At 43.2% G+C, this 27,690-nt stretch overlaps 1 protein-coding gene across 14 annotated transcripts in view; it reads right to left on the reverse strand.

The window, feature by feature from the left end:
• UBE3C (ubiquitin protein ligase E3C) overlaps positions 1–27,690 on the reverse strand; it is a 112,803-nt gene that overhangs the window by 42,073 nt on the left and 43,040 nt on the right. For 13 of the 14 annotated variants that reach the window (XM_036356256.1, XM_036356250.1, XM_036356253.1 and 10 more), the window contains 3 exons: positions 14,875–14,961; positions 12,968–13,125; positions 12,590–12,822 (listed from right to left, as the gene is read on the reverse strand). In XM_036356256.1, the coding sequence (XP_036212149.1) occupies positions 12,590–12,822; positions 12,968–13,125; positions 14,875–14,961 (478 nt within the window). The remainder of the gene's footprint in view (positions 1–12,589; positions 12,823–12,967; positions 13,126–14,874; positions 14,962–27,690) is intronic. The other variant, XM_036356246.1, reaches the window with a different exon arrangement.

Here is a 27,690-nt window from a genome sequence, read left to right on the forward strand (position 1 = left end):
GATGCAGGCAAACACAGGCTTCCTGGATGAAGCACAGTGTCTTACCTCCCCAATTTCACAGCCAATTACATTGGTACATTATAAATTCAAATTTAACAGATGTTGTGCTGAAATTTAGCCGTAATATGCCACAACTATTAGCATCTTAAAGACATGCTTTCTGAAAAACATTTCGGTGCATTTACTCCATTATTCCTTCTGGCATCCACGTATCATCCCTGGAGTCTTGGCACCCTCATGAATTTATCGTCCCCACTGTACAGCAGAGGAAGCAGCACCACTGGGGATAGGGCCGTGCTCACAGGCACACCGGGGCAGCGCCAGGCCTCCTAACTCCAGGAAACAGTGTCCCCCACCACCTCCTGGCATTCGTCTCCACCAAAACCATGTTTACGAGAACATTTATTGTATATAGGTCACTAATATCATTAAACTACCTGTGGGCAATTAATGTCATGCTTTACATTCTTCCTTTACATTATTGTGAAATTAAGCATCACAAAGTTTCAATTTAGGGTATTTATTTTTTTTCATGTTTCACACTGTAAATGTGAAAAAAGAACTAATCAAATATTACTTAAATATCCTAGATTATTTGTCCTCTTTCCAAAAAAAAAAAAGGAAGCAGAGGGAATAAGAAAGAAGATACAAAAGCGATTTAGGCCCTAACCAGTTAGGCTCAGTGGATAGAGGGTCAGCCTGCGCACTGAAAGGTCCCAGGTTCGATTCCGGTCAAGGGCATGTACCTTGGTTGCGGGCACATCCCCAGTAGGAGGTGTGCAGGAGGCAGCTGATTGATGTTTCTCTCTCATCGATGTTTCTAACTCTCTATTCCTCTCCCTTCCTCTCTGTGAAAAAAAATCAATAAAATATATATATTTTTTAAAAGTGATTTAGCCTAAGAGTGTATATCAAGGACGGGATGCCAAGACGGAAGTCACTGTGGAAAAGCATCTCCACAAGTGGAAGGTGACAGGGAGCCTGATGTGAGGAGGACCCTGCGCGGCCTGAGGGAGGCACCGCACGCCTAGTGAGTCTGAATTTCTGACAGGCACCAATTACGTTTTTAGTATAAGTATGTCCCAAATATTGCTTTATTCAAAGTAGAAGACTGCCTAAAATATTACACAGGACATGTCTATATTTAAAAGCGCATTTGTTATCTGAAGTCAAATTTAACTAGGTGAAACATATCTGTGTACTAAGTCTGGCAGTACTAGCTCTGGACCACCCAGTCCAAAATACTTTTGCAGAAATGTCGAAGCTCTTATCTTAAATGCAACAGGGAACACTAACTTCTTCGTTAAAACTATGTTTCGTCTAAGTTTCACAAAAAAATACAAATTTTAAGAAACCATGAAAGTTAACACGTTAAGCGCCCAGCCTGTTTTGTCTTCCGGACGGTGACCGACAGGGCGCTTATTAACTGGGTCCTTTTTATGATGTCAAAACACCTCTATGCACATTCCTTTTCTCTGCATTCATTTTCACTATCACAAATATTTGATACTAAAAAAGCAAATTTATGGAGGTAACCATGAAAAATTACATAAATTGATTAAAGATGGTGAAAGGTAAGAAAAGCTGGAGTAACAATTTTAAACTGAATCAGAGTTCTCTGTAAGTAAAATCAAAACAACTTAGGCAAATCTTACAAAAAATTCAATACAAAGTAAAGGATACAGCACATAACTTGCAGGGACTTAGGTGTGGCAAATATGTAACATGGTAAAATATGTCAAGTAGGAAATTTGTAAGAAGTTGATTTCATAGCGAAGAACACCTAAAAATGAAACATAAGAACCACCAGAAAAGCCCTGCTGGGCGAACAGGACTGTGGAGACCAAACGCCGGGTCTTCTTGGAGTCAACTGAGCTGCAGGAAAGACCTGCGTTGCCCCCACCTGTGAGCTCCAGGCACCGTTTCCGGGCTCTGTCCTATCTCACTGGGATTAGCTGGATGCCTGTCTTGTTCACTGTATAAAGAATGACACTGAAGGTCAGGGACTCAGTCTGGCCTTAGTTACGACCCCAGCACGGGCGCAGTCACCGTTCCTGAGTTATTTGGACTGTGACAGTCAAGACACCCTCACCTGTAGTCATAGAGCATCTGACGTGGACTCCTGCTGCCAGAGGCTCCCAGAGCTTGTCCAGCCCTCGGTCACCACTTGCTAAAATGAGTGTTTTTATAAAGACAACAGTGTTCCCAGCATATTCCCATTCTCCTTCCTAGTAAAAAACAAAGCAAATAGTCTCTTAAAAGACAGGAGGATGGCCGAAACCGGTTTGGCTCAGTGGATAGAGCGTCGGCCTGCGGACTGAAAGGTCCCAGGTTCGATTCCGGTCAAGGGCATGTACATGGGTTGCGGGCACATCCCCAGTGGGGGATGTGCAGGAGGCAGCTGATCGATGTTTCTCTCTCATCGATGTTTCTAACTCTCTATCTCTCTCCCTTCCTCTCTGTAAAAAATCAATAAAATATATTTAAAAAAAAAAAAAAAAAAAGACAGGAGGATGTGGCATAGCTCCACCAGGACACAGGCCACTGCTCTGCGCCCCTCGGTTAACATACAGCTGCCGGTTGTGTTAGGGTCACAGCTAGGGTCTGTCTGCTGTTATTTGGACTTAACTTTTAAAAGTCTTTTTGAAATGGAAAAACACAAGTCAACACCAGGACAGTGAAAATCCCTCGTACTGTGCCCTCTCTGTCCAGCCAGGTGTGGCAGGCAGGGCACGAGTCCCTCCTGCCCCCTCACTTCTCCTCCTGTGGGGGAGCTACCCACGTGCATGTCGTCTGAGAGTGCACATGGGCTAAAGCAATCAGAGCTATCGATGACATGCCAGGAGGGGTTTATGAATTTGATAAATGCATAAACTGTTTTAGCAGTGTCAACGCAGGCCTTAGAGATTGACCCCAGTTCCCACAGTGATGAAGAAAGATGACTCTCTCCACTTAAAGCACTATTCTGTGACCAGCCAACAGCCGCTCCAGAAGTCAGCGCCAGAGGCCCGCGTGGGCCTGAAAAGGAGAACAGCTGGCGGTCAAGGGAGTCAGGTCTCATCACTGCAATTCTGTCCATTAACGAAAGGCAATGCTGTTGCCTTCTTGGTTGATTCTACCTTGAATTCTTCAACTCCAATGTGGCGCTGCAATATATAACAAATGCCAACCATTTATTCTGGTTCTCCCCACCCACTACCTGTGCGACCAACTGTAACACGGAAAAACTGCGTTATCTTCCTTAGAGTCAACACATTAAGTCCTTTAACCCTTTTCGGTCCAACGTCGAGGCTGACTCGACAGACCAGGTGCTAGGAGCAGGTCCAACGTCGAGGCTGAGGTCGACACCGCAAACCGGATCAACATTCAATCCCGTCAATTAATTTGGACCAGACTGTTTTAATTCCAAAAATAAAATTGGACCGCAAAGGGTTAATACTCAAAAAGCTCTCAGAATACTGTCCAGAACACAGTGTCCACTGAGGGGGATTCTTGTTATTTCACCTTATGGAGCATCTTTTCTATCTTAACACCATGGGAACATCCTGAAGGTAAAGAAAACCTAATAGCCCAATTAATATTTGACAAAGGAGGCAAGAGCACACAATGGAGTCAAGACAGTCTCTTCAATAACTGGTGTTGGGAAAATTGGACAGATACATGCAAAAAGATGAAACTAGACTACCCACTCACACCATACACAAAAAGAAACTCAAAATAGATAAAAGACTTAAACGTAGGACGGGAAACCATAAAAATACTAGAGGAATCCACAGGCAGCGAAATCGCAAACTATGCCAAAGGAATTTCTTCTCTGATAATGCTCCTAGGGCAATGGAAACGAAAGAGAAAATAAACAAATGGGACTACATCAAAATAAAAAGCTTTTGCACAGCAAAGGGAACCATCAACAAAACAACAAGAAGACCCACTACATGGGAGAACATATTTGCCAATGATACCACCGATAAGGGTTTAATTTCCAACATTTACAGGGATCTCATGAAACTAACAATAGGAAGATAAACAATCCAATAAAAAAATGGGCAACGGACTTAGATAGACACTTTTCAAAAGAGTACATATAGAAGGCCGAAAGACATATAAAACATGCTCAAAGTCACTAATTATACGAGAGATGCAAATCAAAATGACAATGCGGTATCATCTCACACCTGTCAGAATGGCTATCATCAACAAATCAACAAATGACAAGTGCTGGAGAAGATGCGGAGAAAAGGGAACACTCATGCACTGCTGGTGAGAATGCAGACTGGTGCAGCCACTGTGGAAGACAGTATGGTGTTTCCTCAAAAAACTAAAAATGGAACTCCCATTTGACCCAGTGATCCCACTTCTAGGAATATATCCGAAGAAACCAGAAACACCAATCAGAAAGGATATATGCACCCCTATGTTCATAGCAGCACAATTCACCATAGCTAAGATTTGGAAACAGCCTAAGTGCCCATCAGCAGATGAGTGGATTAGAAAACTGTGGTACGTCTACACAATGGAATACTATGCTGTGGTAAAAAGAAGGAACTCTTGCCTTTTGCAACAGCATGGATGGAACTGGAGAGCATTATGCTAAGTGAAATAAGCCAGTCAGAGAAAGATAAATACCTCATGATCTCACTCATTTGTGGAATACAGAGAACTGCATAGACTGATGAACAGGGACAGATTCAAAGACAGAGAAACAGCGATCAGACTATCAATCCTGAGGGAAAGTAGGGGAGGGAGGGGGTAAGGGGAAGAGATCAACCAAAGGACTTGTATGCAGGCATATAAGCCAAACCAATGGACATGGACAACAGGGGGATGAGAGCATGAGTGGCAGGGGGTGGGGGGGGGAGGATGGGGGTTAATGGGGGGGATGAGGACACATTTGTAATAACTTAACTTATAAAGAATTAAAAAAAAAAAAAAAAGAAGAAAACCTAATAGCAGCTGAACCCTTTCTACTCAAGGACTATACCTTGATTTTATTTTTAGGCCTTGGCTCAATTAACATTTTCCCCCCAAAGAACAGAAATCATGTTAAAAAAAAACTGCAAACTATTCTGTTCTAAACTCAGAAGGTCTTTGTAACAACTCAATTTCAAACCTAAAATAATCCTTTACCCAAAATAGTGAACTTTCACCCTAGTTTTCAAAAAACCTCAATCTATAATAAAGTGGTAATAAGTAATTTTGAGGCATAAAAAAATTCACTATGAAATTTCCATTTAATGCTTAAACAAAATAAGTAGGGCTAAGGGGAAAATACACAGTATTATTAAAGTCAGCGATTCCTAGGTTCAAAAGATAAGCCTGTCATATGAAAATTATTGAATTCTCAATAGGTGCTATAAAATAATGAGATTATCTGATACTGTACACAATACCTTATATCTACAAAATGGAAAGCTTTATTAACAGAGATTCCAGAGCTTAATTAAATACTTAAAGGAAAACACATATGCTACCTACCATAATACTCATATCCAGGAAATGTTTACATAAGAATTATGGGTTTTAAACAGGTACATGGCTTATTTTTAACTTAGAAAAGTTGTAAAATTGTCAATCTTCAAGAAAGGATATATTAAGGGCTCAACAGGTGACCTTCAAAGTTTATTTGGGAATATAGAAATAGGTAATAAAATAAATTATGCAAACATTTATTACATCCATCTGCACAAATTATAAATTCAATGATGCATTAGGACTGTATTCAGTACAATCAAAACATTATCAGTTACTCTCTCTGATACTAATGCCCATGCTCATAAGTGAAATGTGTTGTAAAATCAGGCCCAGTAGGCTGGATAGAGACTGTCATGCACTCGTAGGATGAATAAGCAGTCCTTAATTAGCCCATCAGGTTAAGTGCAAGCATTAATGGGCCTTTCCTAAAGTCTAGCTTGACATCTTTCTCCAAACATGGCCAAGAAGAAAATTCCATTAGCAATATTAATACAAGCTTAGTTGATCATTTTCATTCAATTAACTTCTTTCAATTAAATAGATAGCTTGACAAAAGCAGTGATAAAAGACCTAAAGGGACAGCTGATGACTCGAATTGAGCATTAGTGCGCGAGAGGTCGCCAGTATTAAACGGACTGTAAATCTAGCATTCAATTTGGAAAATGCATTTCTTCTGCTCTCACTCCTTTAATGAGCAATTTTAGCTGACTAGATGTGTTTGCTGCAGAAATTTCATGGGAAGTCAAGCACCCTTTTGCTTTTCTTTTTTTCTACCCCAATAGTTACAGTCTCTCTCAGTGGTGGCAGTTTCCTGCCAACATTCCAGCCAGGGAATCTCCTAACTGCTCTTTCTGCGTGGTTAAAGACGGAGATGGTTTAAAATAATTTTATTTATTTATTTATTTTTTAAAATATATTTTATTGATTTTTTACAGAGAGAAAGGGAGAGATAGAGAGTTAGAAACATAAATGAGAGAGAAACATCGATCAGCTGCCTCCTGCACATCTCCTACTGTGGATGTGCCCGCAACCCAGGTACATGCCCTTGACCAGAATCGAACCTGGGACCTTTCAGTCCGCAATCCGATGCTCTATCCACTGAGCCAAACTGGTTTCGGCCTTTATATTCAACTTCCATTAAATTGACGACCTTGCCCTACCTGGTTTGACTCGGTGGATAGAGCGCCGGCCTGCGGACTAAAAGGTCCCGGGTTAGATTCCGGTCAAGGGCATGTACCTTGGTTGCGAGCACAGCCCCAGTGGGGGGCGTGCAGGAGGCAGCTGATCGATGTTTCTCTCTCATCGATGTTTCTAACTCTCTCTCTCCCTTCCTCTCTGTAAAAAATCAATAAAATATATTAAAAAAAATAAATTGACGACCTTATTCCACTAATGTTATTTCTTAAAAGATTAAGAAAATAAAAATCTGTAAGAGATCTTTTAGTGAAAAATAAACATGAAAACATTACAAATTTTATTTTTATTTTACCTTGTCATCAAAAGTACTTAGTGCAATTTTTAACAGATGCATTTAACAATGTAAAAACGAGGTTTTAAAGAAGGCAAATGTCAAGGGCCGGGGGTAGAAAAGGGCAGAAAGAGTCAAATATACGGTGATGGAAGATGATTTGACTTTGGGTGGTGAGCACACAATGCAATATGCTGATCATGTATTACAGAAATGTACACTTGAGCCCTGGCTGGTGCTCTCAGTGGTTAGTGTCGGCCCGTGCAGTGAAGGGTTGAGGGTTCAATTCCTAGTCAAAGGCACATACCTGGGTTGCAGGTTCAATCCCTGGCCCCAGTCAGGACACATGCCAAAGCAACCAATCAATGTGTCTCTCTCACATCAATATTTCTCTCTCCCTCTCTTCTTGTGCTAAAAGGCAATGGAGGAGTGACATCAGAGGAATGGCGCTGTGACAGCACACCTTGTCCTTTCCCCTTGAAATTTCATCAGCTTAACCAACTATAATTCAACAGAGAAATCCCTGCTCAACACAGATGCACACCTGAGACCCACGCACTGAAACATCTAAAGGTGGGCAACCAGGAATAAATGGGGAGATGAGAAGGGAGGAAACGCAGATGGCCTGCAGACGTAGCCCTGCAACCAGGAGCTCGAAGCTTGGCCGGAAAAGAGGAGAAAGCCTGTGGCAGCAGGCACTTCCTTTGGCCAGGAGAAACAGAGAGCTGCAGGAAGCAGGAGGAGGTGGGGGTGGGGGGTGGGGGGTGGTGTGTGCGTAGCTCCACAGGGCAAAGCGGGGAGGGAGCAAACAGTATCTGAGTCAGCAGAAGTCTGACAGAGCAGGGGGTTCTGCTGTGCAGTTCTCCACTGTCAGGCTGGCAGTGGTGTTTCAGACAAAGAAATGGAACCACAGAGCCCTGCCGCCACTTGGACTCCCAAAACTTGCCTCCTGTTGCCCTTGGAGTCGGGTCCAGGAGCATATTATTTGTAAACCAAGATCTGTTGCAGTAGAACCACTATTTTCCTTTGGGACTGATCCCTAGGAGGTGTGCTTGAGGCAGTACCCCATGGAGATCAGGGGTCACCATTATGGTGAGGGCAAAACAAATGCTATCCCCAAGCAGTGTTGGCTATGCTCTCTTAAGGAAGCTGTGGAAGTCAAGAATGGGAGATCACAGAGGTAAAAAAATCTTGCAATTCACCATCTACTGGAACATAGCAGAAAGACCCTATTCAGAGAAAGCTGCTATATAGAAGGCCATTAATATAGACAGGTATTCATGCCTAGGGAAAGGAGAACAGCAAATACCATGAATAACCACAGTAATGAGGATGAGCAGAAAGAAAATGAAAAATCCCCAGAAAGCAAGCTGGAACACATGGAAATATGTGATATAAATGACAGATTTCAAGATCGCAGTTCTGAAAATCCTCAACAACACGAGAAAATACAGACAAGCAATTCAGCACACTCAGAAAACAAATCAATGAACAAAACAGGTACTTTATGAAAGAGATTGAAACTTTAAAAAAGAACCAATCAGAAATCCTGGAAATGAAGCACGCAATTAAGATTAATAGTGAACTACTGGACATAGAAAACAGAGCCAACCAGACGGAGGAAAGAATTAGTGATACTGAAGATAGGGATCAAGAAATGACGCAGAGGGAAAAAGAGAGAGACCTAAGCATAAAGAAAAATGAAAGAGCGCTACAAGAACTATTTGACTCCATCAGAAAAAGTAGTATTAGAATTATAGGCATTGCAGAGGAGGAGAGGGAGTAGGCAATGGAGAGTCTACTCAAATAGCAGATGAGAACTCCCCAAACCTATTGGAAGAACTAGGTCCTCAAATCCAAGAAGCAAACAGAAAACATAGTTACCTCAATCCAAAGAGGACCTCTCCAAGGCACTTGGTATTAAAACTGTCAAAAATTAATGACAAAGAAAAAATTCTCAGAGCAGTCAGGAAAAGAAGGGAGTGATCTACAAAGGAAAACCCATCAGAATTTCATCCTTCTCAGCAGAAACTCTACAAGCCAGAAGAGAGTGGAACCAAATATTCAAACGTCTGAAAGACAGAGATTACCAGTCATGAATAATATATACAGTAAATTTACCCTTTAAATATGGAGGAGAAATAAAGATGTTCCCAAATATACAGAAGCTGAGAAGTTTATTACCAGAAAACTTCCATTTCAGGAAATACTCAAGGGAGTTATTTTACCTGAAACAGAGAATATAAGGTCACAACACTATGAGTAAGATCACCAAAAAACTTACAGCATAAACAGGGATTATTTGTGACAACAAAAACATAAAAAGGGGGGGTAAAAGTCTGAACTGGCAAAGGAGAATGAAGATCAGATGCACTCAAAAGAAAAACAACTATGGTACGTATGCAACTTTATTTTTTATAAACCTAATGATAACCACACACAAAAATCCCCAAATCAGGACATAAAGCTTTAAAAAAAAGAGGAAAAAAGTATGAAATGCCACCAAACAAAAACAACAGACAGAAACACAAAGGAAAAGAACCAATGGAGGCACAGAGCTAGCCTCAAACATCAATTACCCTATATGTAAGTGGTCTGAATTCACCAATTAAGAGGCACAGAGGGAGTGCACTTCTCTTTTCCATCAAAGACTGAAGACTGAGCTAAAACACCGAAGATGTCTCACTGGAGCAGAGCAGACTGGCACAGATTGGAGAGCAAAGCACAGCGATGCAGACCAGTGCAGAGCAAAGCAGACATTGAGGCGCAGAGCTGTCTACTGGGGAAGGGTCTGGCTCAGGGCTGCCAGACATAATCAATCCCAGTATCTTTCTAAATCTCTCTCTTCTCTTGGCTTCTATGCCTACTATCCCCCAAACCACACTCCATATTTTTCTTCTTACCTCCCTGGCAGCTCACACTCAGTCTCCTGTGAAAGGCTGCCTCCTCTTCGCCACACCCCACTGATAAATGTTGTCACGTCCTTGGCCTCCATCCCAGACTCTACGTTTTTGTCATCTACATCCTCCCCCAAAGGGAAGTCATCCCTTCCCATGGCTTTAAACATCACAACATGCGCAGGACTCCTAAATTCCTATCTCCAGCCCAGACCTCAACCTTCACCCCTGGACTTCCAGACACAGCCATCCAACGGTAACCAGGCTTTTCCAAGTGGGTGCATCATAGACATCTCAAGTTGGACACATACAAAAGAAGACCTTTTGTCCTTCCACACCAAATGTGTTCCCTCCTGTCTCCTCATCAGTATATGCTACCACTATACCCCCAGTTGCTCAAGACCCAAACCTAGGGGTTATCTTAGATTCCCCCCTTTCTAGCTCCTCTCTACTTCAAGCCTCTCAGCAAGTCTTCTTGGCCTTTTCGTCTCAGTAGACTCTGTATCTGTCCACTTATCACCCCTTCACTGCACCACCCTAGTCATTCTCTTTTCTTCTTCAGACTATGGGAAGAGCCTCCTAATTGGCATCTCTATTTCTAGACTTGCTGCCCCTCTCCCCTCACCTTTTCTTTGAGAACTCTTTTAGGGCCATAAATAGAGTATTCACTTCTCTGCTTAGAACCAATACTGGCAAAAAAAGAGGCACCGAGCAGCAGAGTAGATAAAAAAAACATAACCCAACCATATGCTGCCTACAAGAAACACATCTAAGCTGCTAAGAAAAAGGTATTTGCAAAGTAAAAGGGTGGAAAATGATTCTCCAAGCAAATAACATCCACAGAAAAGCACATGTAGCCACACTTGTATCTGACAAAATGGATTTCAAGATAACAAAGATAAGAGACAAAGATGGAACTTTATAACGATAAAGGGAACACTGCATCAAGAAAACATAACACTTCTTAATATATATGCAGCCAACCAGGGAGCACCAACGTATATAAAACAACTACTCACAAAGCTAAAGGGAGAAACAGATCAAAACACAATCATAGTTGGAGACCTTAATACTCCATTGGCAGCACTAGACAGATCAACCAAACAGAAAGTCAATAAAGAAATATCGGCCTTAAATGAAACACTAGACCAAATGAACATAATTGTCATTTACAGAACCTTTCATTCCAGAACATCAAATTATATATCCTTCACCAGTGCACATGGAACATTCTTAAGGATAGACCATATGTTGGGTCACAAAACTAGCATCAACAAATTCAGGAAGGTTGAAATGATGCCATGCATATTCTCTGACCACAATGCCTTAAAACTAGGAATCAACTGCCAAAAGGAAGTAAAGAAACCCACACATACGCGGAGATTAACAACATACTACTAAGAATGACTGGGTTAAAGAATAAATAAAAGATGAGATCAAAAGATATATAAGTGAGAATGACAATATGACATATCAGAGCTTCTGGGATGCAGTGAAAGAAGTAATAAGAGGGTCATTACAGGCCTATGTCAAGAAACAAGAGAAATCCCAAGTAAATAACCTAACATCACATCTTAAAGAACTAGAAAAAGGAGAATAAAAGCAACCCAAAGTCAGCAGGAGAAAGGAAATAATAAAAATTAGAGCAGAACTGAATGAAACAGAGGACAAAAAGACTTTACAAAAAATTTAATAAAACAGCCCTAACTGGTTTGGCTCAGTGGATAGAACCATCTACTGGCAAAAAAAAAAAAAAAAAAAAAAAAGAGGCAAGAGGCAGGCGATCAATGATTCTCTCATCATGGATGTTTTTTCTATCTCTCTCTCCCTCTCCCTCTCTGAAATCAATAAAAATATATTTTAAATAAAAGAACCCCCACCAGAAACCTATGTTCATGTTGACCAATGTCAACCCAATAAATTTAATAAAAAGTAAATAGATAAATTAAAAAAAAAATCAATGGAAAAAATATCTTCAAGTGAGGATGAAAAAAAACCAAACAAGCAATAAGAAATGTACACTTGAGCCCTAACCGGTTTGGCTCAGCGGACAGAGCGTCGGCCTGCGGACTCAAGGGTCCCAGGTTCGATTCCGGTCAAGGGCATATACCTTGGTTGCGGACGCATCCCCAGTGGGGAGTGTGCAGGAGGCAGCTGATGGATGTTTCTCTCTCATCGATCGATATTTCTAACTCTCTATCCCTTTCCCTTCCTCTCTGTAAAAAATCAATAAAATATATTTTTTAAAAAAAGAAATGTACACTTGAAACCTATATAATCTTATTAACCAATGTCACCCCAACAAATTAAATTTTAAAAAAAAAGAGAGACCTAACCGGTTTTGCATGTCGGCCTACAGACTGAAGAGTTGTGGGTTCAATTCCAGTCAAGAGCACGTACTCAGCTGCAGGCGCGATCTCTGGCCGGGGTCGAGATGTGTGCGGGAGGCAACCAATCAATGTGTCTCTCTCATATCAGCGTTTCTCTCTCTGTCCCTCCCTTTTCCTTCCACTCTCTTTAAAAATCAATGGAAAAAATATCCTTGGGTGAGGATTAGCAAAAAAAAAAAAATTAAATAAATAAAAAAATAAGTAAAAAAAAAGAATATACAACATGTAAAATAGCAAAACAACAACCCCCCCAAAAAAACCAACAACAACAAAAGGCAAACAAAATGACTTAATTTAAAGTTTGGTACTGCGAATCCCGCCTACTGACGCGGGAAGGAGAGCGCCCCTGTGTTGCATCTGACCTTGAACAGCTGGATCCACCGCTTCTGCTCCATCTGGATGCACTGCTGCATCTCGGCACTCGTGGTCACCCCGATGCTCTGAAACGCGGTGACGTACTCCTCCCGGACCTCGGGCTTGGTCTCCGGGTAAGCTAGCTTGATGATCCCGAGGCAGGCATCGCGGAGGCAGCGGGACAGCACCACCAGCTCTTCCAGAGTGAAAGGCATCAGGGATGATTGTCTCTGACCTGCGGCTGGAAAACAAGCCAACTCCCATCACAATTTTAGGAAAGTTCTCATACATGGACAGACTTAGAAGAATGAAGGCTTCCCTGTCCTCCATGGGCTTGGAGAGGTGAGGCCAAGGGGCCAGCAACAATTGGATTCTTCAGGTCTCACCTTCTATGGGGTCCCCGAAGAATTCATTATCATGTATGGAGATCAGAGAGTGACTAAACAAGGAGCTGAACAGGTAGAAGAGCGGGATGATGCGGCTGGAATCTTCAAAGGACATGGGAGAGCCCCTTGATATCACCTGAAGCAGTGGCACCATCGACCTGAGTGGGGAGGAGAGAAGACACGACACCAGACGAACACAATCAGGGAACTTCACATTCATGGGAGCAACGAATCTACCTCAAGGAAAGGTGAAGTCCTTCTAACAATGTAGGCTAATAAACAACAGACTAAAACCCAGGAACCAACCAGCCACTCAACTGCAGGAAGAAAGTCTGCCCTTCTCAGCCCTGGGCCCGGTTTCTATTGTCCAAGTTCATCACTTAGCTCTGTTACTGCTTCTGCTTTTACGAGCAGTCACTGACCACACAGAGCAGTCTAAGGTGAGGGTGTCCTGAGAGAGGTTTGGAGTCTCCTCACCTGTCAAGGGCTGTAATGCATTACACATACTTCACCCCCTCCAATCTGTTCCCTTTCTCTCATGGTTGAATGAGGTCCCATGGTCCCCTACAGCAGGTCCGATCAATCCTGAGCAATCGATGCTGTGGGCACCATGAGTATCTATTTCCACAAAGCCACACGAGGAGAGATGTGGCCCACTCTGTACAGACGACTTGGACACATGGCTCCTCTCACTCAAGGCTGACTGTCCCTGACACGAAGGCACTAAAACAGGACCCTCCTTTCTCTGCAAACCACATTGAAAAGCTCGAGGTCAGGATCCTCAACCCGAGACGCCTAGCCCATCTAATACATCACACCTAACCACACTGCCAATGAAGGCACACTCAAATGCTGGACACTCCACCCTCACCCCCCAAACATTCCTTCTTTCAACTTCTTACCCTCACCTCCAAAGAAGCCAAACAACACAAGAAAATAAAACAAAAAGAAACACTCTTCTTTACAGTCTGGCCCTATACCTGGGCCTTCCTCTCATTCTTGTGGGCTGGCTCCCAGCTGGGCCCTGGACGAGGCTGTATCTCCAGGGCATGAGCCTCACGAGCAGGTGCATCCTGAGTTCTGTCCCCAGTAAACTGAGTCACACATGCCACCTTTCTGCATGACAGTGTGGAGGGACCAACTTAGATCTCTGACAGAGGGGGCGGGACGTTCCTTATGGGAATAGCCTAAGACAGTTTGCATGAACATTTATTTCTCTACCTGTTACTCATTCAGTTTCAATATGTAAAGATTCTTGCCTTCAAGTGACATAATGATTCAGATAAGAAAAATTAAATTATTTCAACATAAAGTTTTAAAAACCAACTTCTACAATATTTGATATCTTTTAATATTTGTAATGGTACTAAATTTTCTTCAGCTCGGCCAGTGTGGCTCATTGGTTAAGCATTGAATTATGAACCAGGGGGTCACAGTTCAATTCCCGGTCAGGGCACATATCCGGGGTCACGTGCTCAATCCCTAGTGAGGGGCGGCAGGAGGCAGCCAATCAACGATTCTCTCTCATCATTGACGTTTCTATCTCCCTTTCCCTTCCTCTCTGAAATCAATAAAAATGTTCAAAAAATTTGCTTCAAATCTGTATTTTCAATCTCAAAAGCACAGGCAAGTCATATGGAACAAAGAAATGTCAAGTCTCTGTTTTCCAAAAATGACTAAGAGTTTTAAGAGAAATTTACCCTCAGATAAAGCCATACTCCTAATAATACAGATGAACTGCTGTAAAATTGGCACTGGTTACTTCTTTTTATGAAATTGAGAGCATTTAGAAGTTATCTTCTAATATGAAATAAGCTAGATATAAGCAGTACTTAAAATACTATACAGTATTTTTTTATTATTTGCTACTTCCTTAAGCTCAATTTCTAAATCTGTGGGATACATACCCTGTGATCATCTGCGTTGTCATTGAGGATATGAGAACCCAAAGGTGCCTCAGAAACCTGGCATTAAAGGCTAAGCTGTAGAGAAGCCTAAAAAGGAATGGGGGAAATAAGAGTCAGTAAATACTTGCTCAATATGTTTCTTCCAAAAAGCAGCGAGCTGAGGAAACGGTACAATTTGGAATCTGTCTGTATTAACCCCTCAAATGCATGCACCCCACGCCAGGCTGCAGGGACCCTGCCCACTGCCCCTGAGCGAAAACCCCAAGCTGCCAGAGACCCCACCATAAGACAGCTGAGTTTGCTCCCTCTGAGGAGATGTTGCAGGATGTGAATACACTAGAATAGTATGCATTATACTAGAGGCCCGGTGCATGAATTCATGCATGGGTGGGGTTCCTCGGCCTGGCCAGCAATTGGGGTGATTGAGGGCATCTCACCCCGTCCTGATCAGCTGGCCAGGGGGAGGGACCATGGGAGGTTGGCTGTGGGAGTGCACTGACCACCAGGGGGTAGCTCCTGCGTTGAGCGTCTGCCCCCTGGTGGTCAGTGTGTGTCATAGCAACCAGTCGACCGGTCATTAATGGTTGCTTAGGCCTTTATATATTCACTAGAGGCCCGGTGCACAGAATTTGTGCATGGGGGACAGGAAGGAAAGTGTCCCTCAACCCGGCCTGCACCCTCTCCAATCCAGAATCCCTCGGGGGAATGTCCGACTGCCGGTTTAGGCCTGATCCCAAACGGGCAGTCGGACATCCCTCTTGCAATCTGGGACCACTGGTTCCTAACCGCTCGCCTGCCTGCCTGATCGCCCCTAACTGCCTCTGCCTGCCAGCCTGATCACCCCCTAACTGCTCCCCTGCCAGCCTGACTGCCCCCAACTGCCCTCCCCTGCCTGCCTGATCGCCCCCAACTGCCCTCCCCTGCCAGCTTGATTGCCCCTAACTGCTCTCCTCTGCCGGCCTGATCACCCCTAACTGCCTCTGCCTGGGCCCCCGCCACCATGGTTTTCTCCAGAAGACGTCCGGTCTAATTAGCATATTACCTTTAATATTAGTATAGATTAGTATAGATAGACCATAGAGGCCTGGTACACAAAATTAGTGCATGGGTAGGGTCCCTAGGCCTGGCCAGCGATCAGGGCCGATTGGGGCCTTCCAGCTGCCCGCCATGGCCTCCCTTCGTTCCGTGCTTCCCCTGGTGGTCAGCGCATGTCATAGCGAGCAAACTCCCCATCAAACTCCTGAGGGGACAATTTGCATATTAGGCGTGTATATATATATATATATATATATATATATATATATATATATATTTGTGTATGTATATATATTAGAGATTATTACTGCTAATATACATTTTAAAAACTTTAAATATTTAGTGACTGATTTTAAGTCACCATTTTAAAAATATAATTTTTTATTGATTTCTGAAAGGAAGGGAAAGAAGAGATAGAAATATCAATGATAAGAGAGACTCACTAATCAGCTGCCTTCAGTATGCCCCCTAGTGGGGATCCAGCCGACAACCCAGACACGTGCCCTGACCCCAAATTGAACCCTGACCTCCTGATTCATAGGTCGACGACATTCTACCGCTGAGCCACATCAGCTGGGCTAAGTCACCATTCTTGAAATAACACATAAAAATTGGTGTTTAATGTTAACTAATCTCTAAAATATAACTTAAATCTAAAAATATATTTTAAAGGTAAGAAGCCCTCCTGTATAATCTCAACTTCATTACAAACTAAGGAACTCTGTGGCTCCTTTAAATGAGCTCTGTGTACACTGCATTTCTGTAAGAGGACACACTTTGGAATCACATGTTACAGCACAAACATCTAGGAGTGCAGGTGTCAGACATGAGACTGGGGACAGCAGAGAAGGTTAGGTCAGGGTAGTGGGGAGTGTGGCCTGAAGTGTACAGCTCTTGCTTTAGAGCTACCCTAGAACAGTCAGGAAAACCTCGGGTCATTCAGTCCAACGCCACTGAGCAACGTTCTCATGAGAAAAGAAGGGGCCAAACCACTTCAGCTCTAAGGCCTTCCCAGCTCAAACATGTGGTGATTCTACATAGAGTGTACCACACAACCCACGGCACGCTAACTGGAAGAGTCTCAAAATTAGGTTGAAAAATTTAAAAATCATTGGAATAATGAAAAAAGAATTACAGATAACACTGTAAGTCACAGGAGATCAGCAAAATAAACCATGTCACTGAGGATGCAAAAGCTCTGTCATGAAAGTCCTGGCAAATCCCACCTAAATTCACTTCAGAAAGACTACCCCCTACCTCCTCCTCCATGACACCAAAAACACCCACCACACACCAAGTAGATAAATAATGTGTGCTCAAATTTTAGTTTTCCTGACTTTATGGAGTTTTACATGCTAGACAACTACACAGAAAATAAGAAAAAAGTGCATTGAAAAATATGAACTTTCAACATAAGAGAATTCTAGAAGGTAGTATTTCCTTGCCTTATTTCTCTTCAGAAAAGAAATTTTGAGTTCTTTTTAAAAAATGTATTATGTAGTATAATTTTATAAATATCAGGATTTCTTAAAACTATGGTAAATATAAATACTAAAATTTAGCACCTCAAAAATCTGAAAACTCACATATTTCGGTAAGTGTGCTGCTTTTGCTCTTTCTAAAAATAATACAACAACAAGGAAAAAGAAAATGAGCCATATTTCATCCCATCCTCCGAGAAAAAACCAGAATACATACCGTGGTGTAAATCCTACATACAGATATTTCGTGTACATATGCAAACAAAATGGGCTCCCTAACATACTCTCTTGTCACACACCTTTCACAAAAATTACAATTAACATCTTTCTACATATATCTGAAAGACCATTTTAATGGCTACACATTTCCAAAGCTATATTTCAAGTTAACTTTGAGACAATTACATTTCCTAAATTAATCACTCAATAGACAATAAAACAAATTTACTAAACAGGTCTATAAATTAGTGAAGGTTCTTTACATACTCTGGGACATATTAAAAACCACCCACTAAGATCCCACTTTTAGGAACATATCCTAAGAAATCCGAAACACCAATCAGAAAGAATATATGTACCCCTAAGTTCACAGTAGCGCAATTTACAATAGCTAAGATCTGGAAAGAATCCAAGTACCCATCAGTAGTTGAGTGGATAAAAAAGCCGTGGTACATTTACACCATGGACTACTATGCAGAAGTAAAAAAGAAGGATCTCTTACCCTTTGAGACAACATGAAAGGATCTGGTGAGTACTTTAAGCAAAAAAAGCAAGTCAGAGAAAGACAAGTATCACATGATCTCACTCATATGTGGAATCTATTGAACAAAATAAACTGATAAACAAAATAGATCCAGGGACATAAAGGCACAGAACAGACAGTCCAATCTCAGAGGGAAGGCAAGGGAGGGTGGGTGGGAAGAGATTAACCAAAGAACTTGTATGCAGAGAAAGGTAGATGGCAGCATAGGTAAACGACCGTAATTGCTGCCTCCCACAACCATATCAAAAGTACAACTAAAGTACAGAACCACCACCATCCAGAACCAATGGAAAGCTGGCAGAATAGAAGTCCTACAATTAGATAAGTAAAGAAGAAAGCACACTGAGACTGGTAGGTGGTGCGGAGGCATGGAACAGACTGGTCCGGGACCCACGTGTGCCGCTTTTTTAATCGGGAGGGAGATCATCTCTGCGAAAGCCACCCAAAGGAGCCAGAGGTCCCAGCCCCACACCAGACCTCCAGTCCAGGATGCCAGAGCTGGCTAAAAGAAGTCCCTACGGGCAGTAAGAACTACAGGCTGTAAAAACCAGTGTGGACTGGGGCTCAGTGACACAGACTGCTGGAGTCCCAGCTGTTCCTCTTAAAAGGCCAGCACCAAGAACTGATCTTACAAGGTCCTGCTTCCTCTGAACTTCAGCACCAGAGTGAGGCTCTGGGGGACACAGACACATACAGGGAGGAACTGGATTGTCTGGCATCAGGGCAGGAACTCGGGAGCGGCTTTCTCCCAGACAGAGGTGCTTGCAGGGATCATTGTTCCTATGCTGGGATCTCCCCGGTCGCAGGGCTAACTAGTAGCCATTTCTGTTTGTTCCACTCAGGTGATTCCCTAAGACCCTGCCTCATCCAATTTCCAACCCTAAACTGCCAGTTTGCCATCTGAACATGACTTCAGACTAGACTCAACTGTAACATCATTGTGTGCAGAAATGTTAAAAACTCATGAATTGTGCAGTGGCTTTTGCGTATGAATGGCCTGTCCTTGCTCAGGCTAAAATCTCTCAAACAAGCAGCAGTTAGGACAGGGAGCCCCAATCCTATCAATAAAAGGCCCAAGACCTGGCACTAGCACCAATCTGCCTTGCTTCATAGTTGGGCCTCATCTGGGCACTTCCAAACCTGATATAAAGAGGAGGAATCTGCAGATTTCCCTGTAGCTCCTATTGGATGATCAAGGCAATGGCTGACTATGCACCTTCCTGGAAACCCAAGAGCCAGTGTACCTAGTGGTCAGTGTGAGACCATACCACATTACAACTCTACACATCCATAAGCGACACACTCAAGGAGCAGACTCAGTGAGCAGCAAAGTTCCAATGAAGCAAGTCCTGTTCCATAAGGGTGTCTCCTTCACAGCAGCTCTCCCACTGTAGTCACAGGTGGTCCTCACAGCCAATTGGCCTGGAGGTCAATTCCTCCCAGTGACACCAACAGCAATGAAGTCTCAACTACAACATGACTGTGCTCACAGCCCACAAAGGGGTTTACTTAGGGTACCCTGCTCAGGTGACTGGGGAGGCTGAGCCACTGGGGCCTACAGAACACCTACTACACAACACCACTCTACCAACTCAAGGAGACATACAGGTCTACCTAATACATAGAAACAAACACAGGGAAGCAGCTAAAATGCAAAGACAAAGAAACATGTCACAAATGAAACCAATGGAAAAAAGCAAACTACTGGATATAGAATTCAAAACCAGTTATAAGGTTACTTAAAAATCTTCTAAAAAACAGACATTGGAGGAAGGGAGGAGGCCAAGAGCCAAAGAATGCAGCAACCTCAAGGAGCTGGAAGAGGCAAAGAACATTCTTCTCAGGATCCTCCAGGAGGTGCCAGCACTGCCGTCCCTGGATTTTAAGTCCCAGAAGACTTATTTCCAACTTTTGACCTTCAGAACTATTGCCTGAAGAAAAGCCAAAGAAATTGTCTTAGTTGCTCGTGAGGCCAATGATGGATGAAGGAAAGACAGATGGACAATTTTCATAGCTGCAACAAGATGGGTTTCATCGTAAAATGTTTAGAAACATCATAAAGTAATGAAGAATTTATCTGTGACAATATAAATGAAACTGGGAGGATTAAAAATGGCAGCAGAGTAGGAGGATGCTGCACAGACATGCTCCCAGGAACAAGCTGGAATTACAACTGAAATATGGAAAGGCTTTCTAAATAATCAACGGAAAACTCACAGGAGAACCCTGATACCCAAGGACCGAAGGTGGTGACTGCAAGAGAATGGTAAGAGAGGTGGAGGCGCGAATGGGCTGGCCTCTGCAGATGGCAACTGAAGTCCTGGAGAGATATCTCAGCTTCGGGGGTGGGGTGGGGGGGTAGTGGTGGTGGTGGGAGGAACCACTGAGAACTCTGGGATCTAATCCCCAAGCTGGGGACAGCAAAAAACTGAGAAGGGTACCCACATAACATCTAGCTGTGAAAAGTAGTGGGGTCTCTGCTGGGGAGTGGCAGCCGAAAGTTCGAGCACCTTAAAGGGCTAATGCACACAAAAATTCCCTGTGGAGCCATCCACCTTGTGCTCTGGCGGGGGCGGGGGGGGGGGGTACGGCTAAGAAGGGGAGGGTAAAGTGGACTGGAGCTGTGCGAGCAGAACCTACGACTGGGGTTTTGGGGGAGAGAGCTCAGAAAGCAGACACCCCCATTATCCTGGGCTGAGTCATTCCCTCACACAGCGGAGGACATCTTTCCCACACAGACATTTGCCTTGCCTGGGTGATGACAGTCAACACATCCTATTAGAAAACACCTTGCCCTGAGGCCACTTAAGAGACTAAGAAACTCTCACCACACATGAGGAGGATTGCCTGGGAGCAATTTCAAATTGGAATCCTATCAGTCTGTGGACAGAGGTGGTCTCTGGAGGCTTTGAGTCTTTGCCTGATCTAATTAGCCAGGAGCAGCGTTTGACACTGTCCTGCACTAGAGATTGAGAGGTGCAGAGGATCTACCTAATACAGAGTCACAAACCCAAACAAGCAGCCAAAATGAGGAGACAAAGAAACAACTTCCAAATGAAAGAACTAGTGAATTCTCTAGAAGAGGAGATAAATAAAGCAGTGATAAGAAGTTTATCTGAAACAGAGTTCAGAGTAATGATGTTAAAAATGCTCAACAGTATGAAAAAAGATATAGTAACTATGAAAAAAGAATAGTCTGAGATAAAGAATGACATATCACAAATAAAGGACACATTGGAAGGAGTACACAGCAGATTAGGGGAAGCTGGGATCGAATCAGTGAATTAGAGGACAGTTGAAAATATCACTCAATCAGAGAACCAAAAAGAAAAAACAATTAAAAAACAGGAGGACAGCTTAAGGGAGCTGTGGAACAATGTGAAACGTAACAATTTTAGAATAGTAGGTGTGCCAGAAGAGGCAGAAAGGGAGAAAGGAATAGAGAAGGTGTTTGAAGAAATAATGGTAGAAAACGTCCCTAAACCTGGTAAAGGAAAAAGTCACGTAAGTTCAGGAGGCACAGAGAACCCCAAACAAGAAGAACACAAACAGACCCACACCCAGACACATCATAATTAAAATGCCAAAATTTAAAGACAAAGAGAGAATCTTAAAGGCAGCAAGAGAAAGAAAACTGTCACCTACAAAGGAGTTCCCATAAGGCTGACACCTGATTTCTCATCAGAAAGGCCAGAAGGGAATGGCATAAGTACTCAAGGAAATGGAAAGCAAGGAGCTGAGACCAAGATTACCATATCCAGCAAGGCTATCATTCAAAATAGACGGTCAAATAAAGAGCTTCCGAGACCAAAAAAAAAACCAAACGGCTAAAGGAGTTCATCACCACCAAGCCAGCATTACAAGAAATGCTAAAGGGACTGCTGTAAGGGATTGCTGAGAAGAAGAAACAGAGAGAGAAACCTAGCCATGCAAAACAAGCCAGTTGGAGAAAGATAAATATCATATGATCTCACTTATTAGTGGAATATAATGAAGCCAATAAACTGATGAACTAAAATAGAGCCAGAGGGGGGAAATATTCTAGAATGTAATCCTGTTATTTTCAGATTTTTAATACTTCCTACAACTTTTGTGATATTATACTATGTTAGTGTAATTTTCATAATATTATTATACTTAAAATCTTTTTATTCTTGAAATATTGTTTACTGCATGTAATATTATTACATGTAAGGTCATTTTTCTGGAATAATTGGTGTTTATTGCATGTAACATTATATTTAAGATCATTTTTCTTGAAATATTAAGGTTTACTGCATGTAACTTTAAAAAATAAAAATAAATAAAAACAAAACAAAACCAACAACAACAACAAAATCTTCTAGAAACCTCTAACAAAATGGAAAAGGACCAGTCAGAAATTATGCATACCACTGAAATAAAGAATAATATACAGGAATTCAACAGTCGAGTAGTGGATTCTGAGAAATCAACGATTTGAAATATAAGGAAGCAAAAAAGCACCCAATCAGAAGAGCAAAAAGAAAAAAGAATCCAAAAATATGAAGATAGTATAAGGAGCCTCTGGGACAACTTCAAGATTACCAACATTCGTATAATGGGAGTGCCAGAAGGAGAGAGAGAACAAGATATTGAAAACCTATTTGAAGAAATAATGACAGAAAATTTCCCCTACCTGTGAAAAAAATAGACTTCAAAGTCCAGGAAGCACAGAAAGTCCCAAACAAGAGGAACCCAGAGAAGCCCACACTAAGACACATCATAATGAAAATGCCAAAGGTTAAAGACAAAGAGACACTTTAAAGTAGTAAGAGAAAAGCAGTTAGTTACGTACAACGGCATGCCCATGCGACTGTCAGCTGAATCCTCAACAGAAACTTTGCAGGCAAGAAGGGAGTGACAAGAAATATTCAAAGTAATGAATAGCAGGGACCTACAACCAAGATTACTCTACCCAGCAAAGCTATCATTTAGAACTGAATGTCAGATAAAGAGCTTCCCAGACAAGAAAAAGCTAAAAGAGTTTATCACCACCAAACTAGTATTAATGAAACTAGAGGCTCAGTGCATGACATTCGTGCACTGAGGGGAAGGGGTCCCTCAACCCGACCTGTGCCTCTCACAGTCTGGGACCCTTCAGGGGATGTCCGCCTGCCTCAGAGGCAGGCGAGGCTCCTGCCACCGCTGCTGCGCTCGCCAGCTGTGAGCCCGGCTTCTGGCTGAGCAGCACTCCCCCTTTGAGAGCACAGTGACCACAAGGGGGCAGCTCTGGTGGTCAGTGCGCATCATAGTGGCCAGTTGTTCCACCATTAAGTCAATTTGCATATTAGTCTTTTATTATATAGGCTGTTGAAGGGTATTCTTTAAGAAGGGGAAGAAGAAGAAAAGAAAAAGATAAAAAATGTGAACAAAATGGCAACAAATACATACCTATCAACAACTGAATCTAAAAATCAAAATAAATGAATAAGAAATCTAATGAACAGAATAAACTGGTGAATAAAATAGGATCAGAGGCATGGAAATGGAACAGATTGACAATTCTAGAGGGAAGGGATGAGGAGTTGGGAAAGAGATTAAAGAAAGTTCTTGAATGCATATATACATTACCTATGGACACAGACTATAGCGTGGCGAAGGCCTGGGGTGGGGCGGGAACTAGATGGAGAGGGCAATGGGGGGGAAAAAGAGGGACATCTGTAATAATCTCAACAACAAAGATAAAAAAAAAAGGACTTGTATGCATATATGCATAAACCCATGGACACAGACAATAGAATGGTGAAGACCTGGGGGGTAGGTGGGCTAGAAGGGGTAAAACAAAGGGACATATGTAATACTTTTAACAATAAGGGTTTTTTGTTATTTTTTTAAGTAAAATAATGCAATAAAGACATCTGGTGGAACAACCGGTCGCTATGATGTGCACTGACCACCAGGGGGTGTGCGCAAAAAATGGCAGGCGTCGGCAGCAGGTGGCAGAATGCGGAACATGGTGGGCGTTGGCCACAGTGGGATGTTGGAACAGGTGAGCGAGGGCGCCAGACCAAGGCTTCTCCACCTCCACCTGCTCCCAAGGGGTGATTGGGGCTGGCAGCTGCCTCTCGCACCCGCTGCTTGTACCCACTGCTGGCCCTGATCGCTTGGCACCATCAGTGGATGCGAGCGGTGGCTGCCAGCCCTGTCAGTGGATGTGAGCGGTGGCTGCCGGCCCCAATCTCCCCTGAGGGCTTCTCCACCTCCCCCTGCTCCTGAGGGGCAAATGGGGCAGCAGCTGCCACTTGCACCCGCTGATGGCGGTGGCCCCACTCGCACCCACTACTGGTGCCAGCCCCAATCTCTCTGCGCCATCAGTGGGTGTGAGCGAGGCCAGTGCCATCAGCGTGTGGGAGCAGCGGTGGCAGGAGTGAGGCTACCAGTAGACAGGGGATTGGGAACCGTGGCAAGAGGGGCCCACAATTCCTTTCAAGATGCACAAGTTCGTGCACTGGGCCCCTAGTTAAAAAATAATACTAACAAACAAACAAACAAACTACCCACTAGGTTTTGTTTGACTGAGACAAGCCCATGAGTAATCAGTATAGGGCAGTGATGGTGAACCTATGACATGCGTGTCAGAGGTGACACGCAAACTCATTTTTTTTGGTTGATTTTTGTTAAATGGCATTTAAATATGTAAAATAAATATCAAAAATATAAATCTTTGTTTTACTATGGTTGCAAATATCAAAAAATTTCTCTATGTGACACGGCACCAGAGTTAAGTTAGGGTTTTTCAAAATGCTGACACGCCGAGCTCAAAAGGTTCGCCATCACTGATATAGGGCAATACTGTGAGGACCGTTTCTAACTCAGGCCACTGTCTGCAGGGACCACTAAAGTTATTAAGAGACATGCAGAGGACAGCAGCTTGCACACAGGCAGGAAAGGTGGGGACAGCAAGGCATCCTGAGCTCCCTGTACGCAGGTTGTCACAGGTACAAGAAACGGGACAAGCCAGCCACCCAAGGCCCCTCCACTCCTGCAGCTACAGATGCAGTCCTGACCCAGTGATCTCCTGCTGCAGGTGTCCTTTGCTGGGAAAGCAACATTAAAATGCATTTCACCTCTCACTAATGCAAGATGAAAAATAAATTCCAAGTTTCCTTAATGACAATAAAAACTTTAAGACATATTTGTTACAGGCAACTTGCTAAATACTTTTATTTCACAGACAAACTAGCAGTTAGACTAGAAGATAAGTTTTAGACACACAGCTGTGTTAATTGAGCATTCCAGCGCTAAATCCACACCCAGTTTAAACAGATAGCACCGTTTCCCTGACAACTGAGTGCCTTTCACTTTAGGTTGAACAGACACAGACAGGAGCTGTGCTCAGGCTGCAGGCTGAGCTAATGGGGAAGTAGCACTCACCACCTGTTGCTTCCCTGAGATTTCCCCCCTTACTTTGTCTTAACATGATTTTTCAGAGTTTAAATTGCCTTCGTGTAGGCTTTTCCAAGGTTTACGCGCATTTCCTATGAAACAATTATTCACAATGTTTAGAAGTTCTGAGCAGCTGAAAACTCACTACAAACTATATGCTGAGTCAGCTTCCTAAGGAGCAGGGCGTCAGCAGCTACCGCCAGTTTGCCATCTGAATGTGACTTCCAACTCATGAGCTGGCCCTAGTCGGTTTGGCTCAGAGGGTAAAGCGTGGGCCTACAGATCAAACGAGCGTGGGTTTGATTCTGGTCAAGGGCACATACCTTGGTTGCAGGCTCCTCCCTGGCCCGGTCCCTGGTTGGGTCTCGTGCAGGAGGCAACCAATCGATGTGTTTCTCTCACATCGATGTTTCTGTCTGTCTTTCCCTCTCTCTTCCACTCTCTGAAAATCAATGGAAAAATATCCTCGGGTGAGGATTAACAACAACAACAAAAAAACAAACAAAACCCTTATGAATTCTATTTGACCTATCAATACAATGCAAATTTTAACATAAATCAAGAGCCAATTAAATCTACTGATTATACTGAGAATATCACTGATAATAAAAGAAAAAATAAAATCACAGGCAAAAAAGCAACTTTCTCTCTATAGGTACCTCCTCAGTATTTCTTCTAAAACACTATAAAAATGTGTTTACAGAAACGTAAACAGGAAACATAACCCTGTGTTTGCCTTCACTGAAGTAACCTGCACAATCATTCTGTCCCCAACGACTGAAGCTATGGACCGGCACACCGAGGGCGCAGAGCCCGTTACCACCGTTCTTCCCGGCGCTGAGACAGCAGTGGAGTCCTGCGCATCTCCAGGACACACACTGTCTACATCAGAGTGACTGACTGCTCACAGGTAAGTTGGCTCATTCTATTCATTTTTGGTAGAAAAATCAAGCACATATTGTAATAAAATGATTTGTGATGCCTTAAGATGTGATGTATTTACAAGAAAACTACAGGCAAATTTTATCAACTGCTCTGATCCCTAAAACACTACCTTTAAAAGTCGAAGTTTTTTGACAACAGAACAAAAGAGCCAACCCCCAAGGAACATGCCCATCTACCCACCTTAAATGTAAAGCGTAACTCCTTAAAATCTTCCCTCTAAAAGGGAGTCCCTACCGTAAAATGACAATTTCACTGGAATAAGAGAGGAGCGATCTCAGTCCATAAACTCAGGAAGGCTTCTGAAAGATGGTGACCTGAGCATGAATCTACAGACAAGTGGGCCAAGAAAGGTGAGATGAGGAGGAAGAAGGTGCATCTTGGACAGACCAGTGTGGGAACAAGGAGAGAGGCCGGAGCCAGCACCTGGGATCAGGAGAATGCAGTAAGGACGCATGGCCAAGACAAAGCATTTTATGGCTAGAAATGAAGTTAGAGAGTTCCCAAATGCCAGTCGGGAAGGCTCTCCACACGTCAGTGAGCTAAGGAGTAGGAATGCTCCCCTGGATGCAAAGGGGCTTGACTGGTTGGTGTCTAAGCAAGAGTGAAATAATTAGGGTTATATTTTGACAAGACAGTCAGGCAAAACGTGACAGAAAGTGCACTATTCACGTGTCATGGTGTCTGAGCGCATGCCAGGAGTCGCTGAGGGAGGGTGCCTCAGCCTCAAGGCCAGGCCAGCACTCCAGCAAGATGTTCTGTAACGATGACAATGGCCTAAGCCACCGCCACACTGACTACTGGGTATGTGGAATATGGCAAGTGTGACCAAGGAACTGGGTTTGTGCTCCGATTTTAATTAAAGTGCAGTGGCCATGTTCCCAGGGGCTCCCTATACCAGCCCCAGCATGACTCAGGCTGGGGAGAGACTGGTTAGTCCTGGTGTGTGCAAGGGTCTGAGGACAGGCCCTGTGACCCAGGCTGGGAGAGACTGGTTAGTCCTGGCATGTGCAGGGGTGTGAGGACAGGCCCTGTGACCCAGGCTGGGAGAGACTGGTTAGTCCTGGCATGTGCAGGGGTGTGAGGACAGGCCCTGTGACCCAGGCAGGGAGAAACTGGTTAGTCCTGGCATGTGCAGGGGTGTGAGGACAGGTCCTGTGACCCAGGCTGGGAGAGACTGGTTAGTCC

Source organism: Myotis myotis, unplaced genomic scaffold (genome assembly GCF_014108235.1).
Source record: "Myotis myotis isolate mMyoMyo1 unplaced genomic scaffold, mMyoMyo1.p scaffold_m19_p_25, whole genome shotgun sequence".
Taxonomy (NCBI): domain Eukaryota; kingdom Metazoa; phylum Chordata; class Mammalia; order Chiroptera; family Vespertilionidae; genus Myotis; species Myotis myotis.